Source organism: Xiphias gladius, chromosome 18, assembly GCF_016859285.1.
Source record: "Xiphias gladius isolate SHS-SW01 ecotype Sanya breed wild chromosome 18, ASM1685928v1, whole genome shotgun sequence".
NCBI lineage: Eukaryota > Metazoa > Chordata > Actinopteri > Istiophoriformes > Xiphiidae > Xiphias > Xiphias gladius.
Window position 1 is genome coordinate 30,412,286 of NC_053417.1, and position 12,955 is coordinate 30,425,240.

A 12,955-nucleotide genomic window follows, 5' to 3' on the forward strand; every position below is an offset into this window, starting at 1 on the left:
AGTTCATTAAAGGTCAAACTTCCAAAATACTCCAACATCCTAAATAAGAACACACATCTACTGAACTGATTAAATATTCAGATATCAGAAGGGATGGAGATTCATATATAGAGATGAGCAGTCGGTTAGACAGGCAGAGAGAAAAGCTGGTTTCATGGCGTGCAGTTCTGGCTGTTACAGATTAAATCCTCTTAATCTTCCAGCTGCTGCAGCTTCTTGTCTTTATAAAATATGGATTTGTTCTGCTGCTCGGAAAACCACTGAACAACATGTCTGAAGACTCTCAGTCATTGTTTCAGTCAGTCATACAGTAATTCTTCAGGTCTTTAAGATTGGAAGGACAAACTCCCACTACTCCTGCAGGATCCCTGCAAGAGTAAACAGGTAGTCTACTTATCCATACCAGGACAGAATCCACATCAGTCCTCCTGAATCTGACTCTGAATCCAGACTTTGCTTTCAGCAACCTGACAGAAGCTTTCCCAGGGAGGATGAGCAGTGTGATACCCTGATAGTTTGAGCACAACTTCCATTCCACATGTACTGTCCCCGGCCTCCAGGAAACACTTAAGGGTCAACCTGGATGTCCAGCAAGTCCAGAGTCTTCAGCATATCAGAATAAATCTTGTCCACACCTGGTGACACTGCAGAGCTACTAAACTACTGCATCCTCTATGAAAGACATGTCAGTCAGGCTCAGGAGATCCTCAAATTTTTCCGTTGACTGTCCAACAATACCCTCAGTCCAGGTCCTGCAGTTTCCTCTCTGCTAAAAATAGTCAAGCCTTGTTTCCCCCTCCTGATTCATCTGATGAATTTTCAGAACTTTGAACCAGAACCTTGAGGATGACTGCAAGTCCTTCTCCTTGAACTCCTTCCACAGCCGAGTTTTTTGCTGTGGAGACCACAGAGAGACCTGTTTGTTGCTTCAGGAATCTCCTGGACCAACCAAACCTGAAAAACCTCCATTACTGCCGACATCCACCTGCAGATTCTTTGATTGCTCCCACAACAGGCACCAATTACCTTCTGACCACAAATCTGAGCAGCTGTCTCAGACTCCATGTCATCAGCCTTCCTTTGCATGAATCAGACATTCCTCTGGAGGTGAGAGTTGAAGATCTGGACTTCAGCCAGATCAGGTCTGCCCTGCAGCCTCTTTCCCCGCCATCCACTATCAGCTGACAGCTCTGCTCCACTCTACCCGAGTGTCCAAGACATACAGCTGCTGATCTTATGAAATGACCACAAAGTTGATAATTTATCTTTGGCCTAAAATACGTAGTACCAGGTACAGTGGGGTCCAAAAATCTGAGACCACTTTCTCATTCAAGTGAACGTGGAAGTGGTCTCAGACCCCACTGTACACTAATGAGTCACCTTATTCTCCAACCCAATGTTTTATATGCATAATCTATGACTGGCAAAGATGACAATTAATAAAATACCACTCAGATTCAAATCAGACTGTTCCTCCCAGTCACCTCCCTACACGTTTCACCATTGTTACCCACGTGAGTGTTTAAGTCCTCCAGTAAAACTATGGAGCATCCAGATGGTGCAGCCAGTTGCTCTGAAACTGTTGTTCAGTGCATAAACAAGACAACAGCCAGAGAATGTTTCTAAGTGACACATACAGTGGGGTCCACTTGGAAAGGGGTCTAAGACTTTTGGACCCCACTGTAGTCTCTTAAAGGAAACCTGTTGTTCTCTGAGGAAAACACAGTCAACACAGCAGCTCTCAGGCCACACCCAAGCACAAAGTCCAGCTCCAAGGTCAGGGTCAAGGTAAAGGTAATCTTTATTATCCCTAATAAAGATCATAAAGATCAGAGAGATAACTATTACAAACAAATTACACAAAAAAGACAAAGAATTACATAATACTGTTTAAAAAGGCAATGGGAGCAGGGACAAGTTTTTAAGTCTAATGGTCCTGCATGTAGGCAGGATATATCTGCAACCAGATGGAAGCAACTTGTAGTCACTGAACAGGGGGTGACTATGGTCAGCCAGGATTGACTGGGCCTTCTTTGTGGCTCTGACTCTGTACAGTAGGGAGAGTTCCTCCAAACTGGTTTAAGTGACTTTACTGCACATTCTCAATGCCTTCCAACCTGTTAATGTTTTTCAGAGTAAGTGACCCAAACCAGCAAATAAAAGAGAAGGTTAAAACTGACTCAATAAAACAAGATTAAACATTTTCATATAAGAGGTGTTAACATTAAAACTTTTGAGATTATGATAAAAGTACATAAGCTGGTGGGCCCTTTCCACAGACAGCATCAGTGTTAGTCAAATGTTAATTTGTTATCCATTATTGTCTCCACATCCTTGTACTGTTGGGCAACTTCAACAGCCTGGCCATGAATAAAAGCAGGAGGAACAAGTGGAGGCTTCTTTCTGAAGTCAATAATTATTTCTTTTGTTTTAGACACGTTAATGTCTAAAAAGGAGCGATTACACCAATCACTAAAATCCTCAATCACTGGATTATGGTCAATGTCATTGTCACTGAACAGGGACATGATGACAGAGTCATCCGCAAACTTAATGATGTGTATGCCCTCATAATGACACTGACACTAATTACCGTATAAAACACATAAAAATGTGAGAGAATACACCACTGGGGGAGCCAGTAGAAGATAACAGGACAATAGATAGGTTGCCATTGACTCTCACTTTCTGAGATCTATCGGTTAAAAAGTCAACCAGCCAACATATCAAGCCAGGGTCAATGTAGTGGATGCTGGTATAACAATCTGCTAAAATGTGAGGCTGGATAAAATTAAAAGTTGAGGCGAAGTCGATAAAAAGCAGCCGGACAAAATTCTTTGTACCATCTAGATGACCAAGGACCATGTTAAGTAGGGTGCCTGTGGCAACCTGCGATGTAAGCGAATCGGAGTGGGTCCAATTTTACTTGAGTTTTCCCCTAAATCACATCTTTTACAATTTTCTCAAAGGTTATAATAACCAGTCAAGTAAAGGCAACAGGCCAAAAGTCATCGAGGGATTTTGGTGCTTTAGTCTTTGGAGGTACAATTACAGAATCCAGAGACGAGGAACCTTATGAAGTTTGAGTGACTTCTTGAGGATGAAGGAAAATAGGTCAATCAATAGCTCTGCAAAGTTCTTAAGAAGTCGATTGCTATTATATTCTGGGCTAAGATCTTTCCTCTCTTTCACTCCCTTGAAGAGTTTAAAAACCATGTCCTTATCCACATATGTCTCCTTTGGCTCTGAGCAATCATTTCTGTACATAGACAGTTCCTCACTAAAATCATGAATGTTAAAACAATTATAAGGCCTGCAGCCTAGCTGACAGCACACCTGACCCAAATGCCAGTCATTGCAGGTGGTGGGTCCACAGGGTGGATTCTCCATGTAACTGTTCGGGGCTGTGCCTGGGCCCCCACGTGGCCACTAAACACTCACTGGTGAGCTTTCTTCCCCAGGTCTAAGTTTGGAAGGGGTCCCTGGTCTCACTATTCTATGTGGGGTGCTACATCTCCGATGTTGCTCTAATAGTATATTTTTATTTTTCAGGATGTTTTCTTACCGTTGAAGTTGACGGCTCTGATGTAGTTGAGCAGCAAGCTTCCCTCCACAGGGTCCATGTGGCTGCAGACTCCAGAGCTGCCAGGACACAGGTCTTGGTGCATGCTGTGCAGAGCATGTGCGACAGAGTAAACTGCATCGATCACAAACTGGACCTTCCCCTCCTGCTCGTAGGACGAGTCCCGACCAATCCTCTCCTCACCTTCAAGGACACACATGATGTCACATGACATCCCACTTAACCATAATGATTTTCTGTCTGTTTGTCCCACCTTAACACCCAACCCCCCCCGGGGGGAGCAATACCTGTACATTTCTTCCTGTCAGGGTCCAGTTTGATTCCAGGTCGGGTCAGTTTACACCTGAAGTCGTCCTCCCAGAACTCATTGAACCAGATGTTCCGGCGGTTGTTCTCCAGTGAACGAGACATGAAGTACTGATCGAAGCCTGAAGAACACACACAGTAACACACGCACAAACATACAGTAACACACACAAACACAAAATAACACACACAAATACACACACAGAGTAACAAACATAAACATACACATACAGATAAACACACAGTAACACACAAACACATGATGTTTTTGCATTTTTATTTTTACCGTCTATCGAAGCTCGTTTTTGCAGGATGGTGACGGCACCCTCTGCAACATCTTCAAGCTCTGTGATTGGTGAACTTTTTGCCCCCCAGCTGTCCGACCCCACAAACAGGAATTGACCCGTCAGGTTAGCACGCTTGGCCGCTTCAAGAACACATCTACAAGATAAGAGAGGGGACGAGTCTTTTGACCCTACAAGTCAAAACAGGGTGGGTAATAAAACCTTCCATGACTGTGCTGAGAGGGATCTGATGTCGGGTCAGTTTGTTGTTCACGTGATGTTTGTATTTTTACTTGATGTCGTCTTCATTGGCAAAGATGATCACTCCTCTGGCATTACTCGTCTCCATCAGGCGTCTGATGATCTTGTCAAACTCTCCGTCTGTTGGCTCACGAGGAATCTTCACAGACTGAGCGATACACACCCCACCTGAGAGAGTGATGGGTTTACTGAGAGACAGACAGGTAACACAGGCTTTTCCTACTGTAGCTTGGCAGCTGTGTAGGCAGATGATGTCACAACTCTTAATTTGGCTTGTTTTTTCAATGAGAAAAACACCTCACATTTTTAATCTTAGCAAGGTAGATCAGCACCAGCTGTTCTAGGTTAGCCATTCTGATGCAGGTCCTGAACTGAAATGCGGTGAAATAAAGACGATTCTTCCAGTTTGTCAGCGAGTGTTGCCAGGTCGTTTTTTTACAGTTGGTCCTTCGCTACATGAGCACCTGGTTGGCAGGAGGAAACAACGCTCCACTACATAGATCCATCTTTACCACAGAAGAGAACAGAAGACACCAGAACAGAACAGACCAGAAGTCTAACATACCAGCCTCTCTGGAGATCTGCATGAAGGCATCGACTCCACTCTCTCCATAGTTTCCTTCGGAGGCCAGCGTGGAGACGTAGTTCCAGCCCAGAGCTTTGACGATGTCCAGCATGGCCTGAGCCTGGTACGAGTCCGGAGGAACCACCCGTGAGAAGAAGTCATACCTGTTATTATCACTGAGCTCTGGAGCTGTCGACGCATAACTCACCTGAGGGATCTGGGAGACATATCAATAATTTATAATCAGAAAATATATCTTGAACAGATCATGACTAGAAGAAATCACTGAACTTTTGAATTCATGTTAAAATCACCAATTCAGGTGGACTCGCTTGTTTGTCTGGTTCAGTTAATTAAGGCTGGTGTAAAACTGTCAATCAAACTGGTTGGACTAAACACCTGGACAGAGACCACTTGAAGACTTGAAGACCTGAAGACCTGAATAGAAGGGTCTAAGTCTCAGTCTGGTTTGTTTGTAGTGTTAAAGTTAAGATATAAAAAAAGAATCTGATCAACACAGACGTCCTTCAGTCAGAGCTCAGGGTCAAATTACATGTACACATCACTGGTCAAACTGGAAACACTGGTGGAGCACACATACATAGTAACACATACACACATACAGACACACACACATACAGACACAGACACAGACACACACACACACACACACACACACACACACACACACACACACACACACACACACACACACACACAAAGGATTAGTGTTGTGTAACAGCCAGAAAGTGTGTCAGAGCTTCAATAAACTGAATAACAATCACATTAGCACACAAGAGCGTGTGTGTGTGTGTGTGTGTCTGTGCGTTCATGTGTGCGTGCACCTGTGTGTACAGATTAATGAAGGACTCTACATTAACAAGCTCCTAAGAGCACACCTTGTTACGACAGTCATCTTAATTATCATCATCATCACCGGAGACACTTCGGTGGAGTGAAACAAACCTGAACCTCAGCTGGTTCTCTGAGCTAACAGTTTTTTGGAAGATCCAAGACAGATGCTGTGACATTGAACCCTCCTCATTCGGTGACTGGTCAGCCGTGTTCAGGTGAGAAAGTGGGCAAGGTATGAAATTCTCTCAGGAATTTTTTTTTCATCTCTGTCACTTTTCATGTGAACAGCTGAGGTCGACATTATAGATGTTTTCACAAGGCACTGTCTGAACACACAGACCTTTACAGATGCAGAGAGTACAATTTAGCCTTCAGATGTTTTTCTCTGATGGTTTTTTGTTGTTCGGATTTTTACTGATGCTGTCGGTTCTGTTCATGTTGTCATTTATTTAGTTATGTTCAGTTTTATGTTAAATTGGCTCATCAGTTAAACTTGTTTTGCTGTGTTGGTCTAAAAAACAACCTGAAGGCAAACACAGGTCCATCTCTGCTCTCACATTATAAACACATCAGCGTGTGTCTGACTGCTCTGTTTCTGTTGTGTGTTTGTCGGTGTTAGACTGACCACATGATGGTGTCATATAGGCAACGACCATCTGAATGAGTCCTTATCTTTGATTTCAAATCAAATATTTTTTCCAAGCCAATTAAGGATATATGTTAAGGAGATATGCCCTAGCCCCTTCCCCTAAACAGTAACCCCAACCATTACCCTAACACTAACCTAAACCTGATTCTAACTTGGACCTAAAAGTGCTAACCCTAAACCAGCCTTTTGAATGCATGAAGACCGGAGAAAATGTCCTCACAGCGGTGGTTTCAAACCAAAATTTGCCCCCCCTCACACACACACTCATAAAAACACACACACACAGAGTCATTAAAAGCTTTCATTAGAGACAAAGACGGTCATCCAGACAAAAACTGTCTGTTTAAACCATTAATCCACCAACCAGACTGTTTCATCCACTCACTGTCTGTTTGCTCACCTGTCTGTCTGTCTGCCTGTTTACCTGTCTGGCTATCTGTCTGTCTGTCTGTTTGCTCACCTGTCTGTCTGTTTGTCTGACTGTTAATCTGTCTGTCTATCTGTCTGGTGTCTTTATGCCTTTTTATGCCCCGATCCACTGGTGGCATATGGTTTGTCTGGCTAACTGGTTCTGGATAGTAAAAGATCGGGTCATGGTCAGAAAAGTTTGGGGCTCACAGTGGGATGTGCCTAGGTTTGCTGGGTCTTGTGTGTGGAGGTATGGAGAATCTGATGATATGAAGGCCGTGTTTTTGGACAGCACTCTTAGGGGTCTTTTTTAGATACTGCTGGTCCTGCGGAGAAGATCCTGGAATGGGCCCCTACATGATAGTACTGATGGTACAACTGATAGTACTGATGATGTCTCTCTCTCTGACCTGTCTGTCTGTTAACCTGTCTGTCTGTCTGTTAACCTGTCTAACAGACTTCATGTGTTGTGGCTTTTAGTGTCTCTAACAGGTTATCTACAGTTGTTCAGCCCTGAGTTCAGACTGTCAGGCTCTCTACTCATTCTCAGAAATTAGTTCTGCCTGAGAGACTCAACTGAGGGAGATAAAACTCCTCGTAAGACAGCATTTAAACCCAGATACATAAACAGAGAGACCTAACTCCAACTTCCAACTAAAGGACAACAACTCATTATTCTGTTGTAAGGCAACATGTTCCAGTTCAGATCTCCCACTGGTCAGATCACAGCAGCCTGGGAATGGAAACTGGGCAGATTAAACAGATTAAACCTGAGAGTTGTTCCAGAAACAGCTCTTTTGTTAGATTTAATGTTGTTTAAAGATCCTTACTGTGTTCAACGTCCGGGTTATTTTGGACTTTTAGACAAAACAACTCTACATCAGGTTGGACTCTGATAAACTATTATCTGACAAAATCATTCAAGAAAATTATCAGCAGATTAATCGGTGATGAAAGTAATCATTAGTTGCAGCTATGGAAGAGGAGTAATCCTGTCTGTTCTCACAACATTTTACATGATACAGACAGTAAATGTCCTATTTAAGTTGTTATCAATGATAACACTGACAAACACACATATATGCTCCTGATCCACCACCCTGTTTGTTTGGACTGATGTGTCAGCTTGACGGGTGGGTTCAGTAATAAGACTGACAAGTCAGATGGTATATCCAAGGAAACAAAAGCCAAAATGTCGAAAATATTAATCTTACAGCCATGTGTTTTATGTTACACATTCTTTTTTATATCCACCACAGATCAATGGATTGATAAACATGTAATACTGGATCAATACATATCAGTGACATCACTCCTGTTTAAATGAACAGCGAAAATTTGGCATCTGAACCCTGAAGACAGACGTATCAACATACAGTACATGATATAAACCACTGCATCAGTCAAACAACTGCAGCACGAAGTGCACAAATGCATCAACACAGTGACTCCACATGCATTTTAACATCCACAGACACTTCACTGTAAACACAATGTGTATCTGTTACTGTACAGCTTAGCAACCAGCAACCTACTGTAAACCAACCGGATATCAACTGTAAACCAACTAGTAACCAACTTTAAACCAACCAGCACCAAGCCAGCAACCTGTATTTTACCTGTAAATTACCTGTATATTTACATCTGTATTACCTGAGTGATACTTGTGCGTTACCTGTATGTTACCAGCATGTTATCTGTGTGTTACCTGTATGTTATCTGCATGTTACCTTTGTGTTACCTGTGTTTTACCTGTATGTTACTTGTATGTTACCTGTATATTGACAGGCGTATTATTACCTCGAACAGGCGTAGGATGTTGGCCACCATGATGGACACAGAGCTGGCTGATGCTCCGATCACTCCCACCACCCTCTCCGGTTTGCGGATGACAGGTGGCTCTCCATTGGAGCAGCGGATGTCAGATGTGTCTTTCTGGATCAGCGCCTGGACGAAGGTGAGTGACTGTTCCAGGGCGTAGGTGTCTCTAGAGCAGGTGTCCAGGATCCGGGCCCCCAGCGTGATGTTGGGAAGCAGCTCGGGGTTGCTGTTGATTTGGTCTAGAGCATACAACATGGCCTCCATTCGGTGGATCCCCTTCTCCTTCTTCAACTCCCCACAGGGCAGCCCATGGGGGCCGCGGGCATGGATGGGGAACAGCCCCCCAAGAGTTATGTCACCAGGTATCTTTATGGAGTGGGGGTGGAAGTGCTGGTGAGAGGCGCTCACCTGAAACACCTGTCCAACAATCCAGAGCCAGAGAGACAGCACCAGGCAGGGCCAAAAGGACGACTGATGGGGTGTTCGTCCAATCCAGAGTGAGATATGGTAATGATGATGGAGGTGGGGGAGGGGGCAGCGGGCAGGGCCTGATGATGTCATACTGGGGTTGATATTCAGCTGAGCCTTTTCATCCTGCTGTGAACACCTAAGGGGACATCAATCAATCAATCAATCAATCAGTTTTAGTGCTTTTCTTTTTCTCTATTTCTTGTATGATCATAAAATCTTTTGATCAATTTCAGCACAGAAACTGCCCTCATTAAAGTAACAAACAATCTTGTACTTGCAGCTGAAGCTTCGGATTCTTCAGTTTTAATTCTTCTCAATTTCAGCTCAGTATTTTCAATTCAATTAAATTCAAATCAGTTTTATTTATATAGCGCCAAAACATAAGAGAAGTTATCTCAGGGCACTTTTCAAATAGAGCAGGTCTAGAATGAACTCTTTATAGTTGTATTTACAGAGACCCAACATTCCCCCATGAGTAAGCACTTGGTGACAGCGGCAAAGAAAAACTCCTCTTTAACAGGTAGAAACCTTGAACAGAACCCGGCCCATGGTGGGGGGGCCATGTGCCTCGACCGACTGGGTTGAGAGAGAGAGAGAAAGAGAGAAAGAAAGAGAAAGAGAGCATAGCACAATGCAGGTTCCACATAAAGATGTATAATAAGCATGTAGGTGCTGAGCAGGATTATGGGGGCAGTAGGTGGTTTGCAGTCACAGATCCAGACTCTGCAGCACCAGGGGCAGAAATACCTGCAGAAAGCGACAGGAAGAGAGAGGAGAGAGGCAAGAAAGCACAAAACTACGGGAGAGAGAAGAAGCCAAGTTAGTAACAAACATTGATGGGATATGAAAGCTTATAGATGGAGAGGGAGAGGAGGAGAGAGGAGCTAGGTGCATCATGGCAAGTCCCCCAGCAGTCTAGGGCTATATAAGCAGCTCTAACTATAAGCTTTATCAAAAGGGAAGGTTTTAAGCCTACTCTTAAATTTGGATAGGATGTCTGCCTCCCAGACCCAGACTGTAGGAAGGTTCCACATTCGAGGAGCCTGATAAATGAAGGCTCTGCCTCCCATTCTACTTTTGGAGACTCTAGGAACCACAAGTAAGCTTACAATCTGAGAGCGCAGTGTTCTAGTGGGGTAATATGAGCTCTTTAAGATATGATGATGTCTGACCATTAAGGGCTTTGCAGGTAGGAGGGAGATCTTAAATTCTATTCTGGATTTTACAGGGAGCCAACACAGAGGAAATATGAACTTTTTTCCTAATTCCTGTCAGTACTCATGCTGCAGCATTCTAGATCCACTGGAGACTATTCGTAGACTTGTTCGGGCAGCCCCATAATAAGAAATTACAATAATCCTGCCTAGAAGTAACAAAAGCATGGACTAGTTTTTCTGCATCTTTTTGAGAGAGGATGTGCCTGTTTTTTGCAATGCTACATAGGTGAAAAAAGGCAATCCGTGAAGTTTGTTTTATGTGGGAGTTAAAGGACATTTCCTAATCGAAGATAACTCAGAGATTCCTAATGGGGAAGGCCAGGGCAGTGCCATCTGTAGTAGGTGTATCATTAGATAATGTGTTTCTGAGGTGTTGGGGGCCAAGTACAATAACTTCAGTTTTGTCTGAGTTTAATAGCAGAAAATTACATGTCATCCCTTTCTGTCCTTAAGGCATGCTTGAAGTTCACCCAACTTTGATTAGTTTCATCAGGGTTCAGTGACAAGTACAATTGGGTATCATCTGCATAAAAATTGAACTATTAATTTATTTTCCTAATAATATTGCCTAAAGGAAGCATATATAATGCAAATAGAATTGGTCCAAGCACAGAGCCTTGTGGAAAGCCATGAGGATTTATCATTAATGTGTGCAAACTGAAATCGATCTGATAAATAAGACTTAAACCAGCTTAGAGCGGTTCCTTTAATGCCAATTAAATTTTCCAGTCTCTGTAACAGAATATGATGGTCAATAGTGTCAAATGCAGCACTATGATCTAACAAGACAAGTACGGAGACAAGTCCATTGTCTGATGCACTTAGAAGATCATTTGTAACTTTTACCAGTGCTGCCTCTGTGCTATGATGCACTCTAAATCCTGACTGAAAATCCTTAAATAAACTATTGTTATGTAGAAATCACAAATTTTATACAGTGGAACATTCTGTACTCTTGGATCGCCTTGAAGACTGGGTTGACATCAGGGATACTGCCTTAGACTGGTTTAAATTTTATTTATCAAACGGAACTTTTTCGGTAGTGGTGGGTGATGTCTCTTCTGACTTGTAGTGTTCCCCAAGGCTCCATCCTCAGCCCCCGGTTGTTTTGCCAATACAGTGGTATGAAAATGTTTGGACAACCCTGGTCAAAATTTCTGTTACTGTGTTAAGTGAGAAAAAGGTGAACTGACTTCCAACTGATTTCGCCCATTCTTCCTGAAAAAGGTTTCTAGTTCTGTGAAATTCTTGGGCCGGCTTTATTGTAATTGAATTCATTCTTCCATCTACCAGTGAAATTATCATGAGGCATAATCAGAGGTGCAGAGGTGTTCTTTCCATGAAATTCTGCCCCCTTTTTTTTCCAAACATGCCTTTGCTCATTGCAGCCAAAAAGTTCTATTTTAACTTCCACAGTCCACAGATCATGTTTCCAAAAGGCATCAGGCTTGCTTAGATGTTCCTTTGCAATGGTGCAATGGTGCTCCTTCCCTTTTTTCATTCTAAAATTGTACAAAACAAAATAATACACTAATCTTACTTAAAGTGTTGAAAAGAATGTGTCATCTTTAACTTAATCCATTGTGGAGATCAGTTCCTCTTCTACTCCCTTAAACATTCACAGTACTAGAAAGTTTGACTAGGTGTGCCCAAACTTTTTCATGCCACTGTACATGCTGCCATTGGGACATATTGTACATAAAAACAATATTCAGTACAATTTTTATGCAGATGATATGCACATTTATGCCCCATTAAAAAGCAGTGAAGAAGCCAACTTTCATTAGTAATTACATTGTTTGTCAGAAATAAAATGCTGGATTTCCTAAAACTTTCTTTCCAGCTAAATGAAAAAAATTGGAAATCATTTTTCGTGGTCCTCCAAAATCTGTCCAAATTTTACAAAGAGCCTGTCCACAGATGTCAAACCTGCAGTCAGAAGCCTGGGTGGAATATTTGACAATGGACTCATGTTTGAAAAACAAGTTACAAAAGTCGTTCAGTCATGTTTTTATCATTTGCGAAGGATCTCAAAGATCAGGGCTTTTTTCTCGATCTGATCTCAAGTAGGTCATTCATGCTTTTGCTGTATATTGCCTTGGTTAGAGTATTATAATTTAATGTAGTCAGGGTTTAAAGCCAAAAAACAATCTCACACTTTATTTGCGTAGTGTTTCCATTAGGCCAAGGCTAAAGGAGAAGTGCAGTCTAAAAAGAATAGACAGATATTGTTAAAGTTACCCACCAGTTAAGCAGAAGGAGAAATGAAAGTGAGATGTTGGCCATGAAATCATAAAAGACAACATGTTTGTAACCTGCAGTCAGTGATTTCAGTGAAGACACGTGATTGGTTGCTTCTCATTCTGTTATATCTGAGCAGTTTATATGAACCACTCTGTGGTTATACCATCCCAGTTTGACCAGTCTGTGAACCACACGTTTGATCATCATGTGGTATAGTGACAGACAGTATGACAGACATGTTCTGTGATTAAAGAATTTATTAGTATTGTCCTCAGAGATCTGTTATATCAG

The 12,955-nt window shown here is 42.4% G+C and overlaps 1 protein-coding gene across 1 annotated transcript in view; it reads right to left on the bottom strand.

Annotated features, from left to right (window-relative positions):
- Positions 1-9,011, bottom strand: part of grm6a (glutamate receptor, metabotropic 6a) — a 32,663-nt gene extending 23,652 nt beyond the window's left edge. The window contains exons 1-6 of the mRNA XM_040152833.1: positions 8,712-9,011; positions 5,000-5,216; positions 4,467-4,602; positions 4,176-4,330; positions 3,871-4,011; positions 3,566-3,766 (exon numbers count right to left, since the gene is read on the bottom strand). Of these exons, the coding sequence (XP_040008767.1) occupies positions 3,566-3,766; positions 3,871-4,011; positions 4,176-4,330; positions 4,467-4,602; positions 5,000-5,216; positions 8,712-8,996 (1,135 nt within the window). The 5' untranslated portion in view covers positions 8,997-9,011. The remainder of the gene's footprint in view (positions 1-3,565; positions 3,767-3,870; positions 4,012-4,175; positions 4,331-4,466; positions 4,603-4,999; positions 5,217-8,711) is intronic.
- Between the last annotated feature and the right edge of the window lie 3,944 nt (positions 9,012-12,955).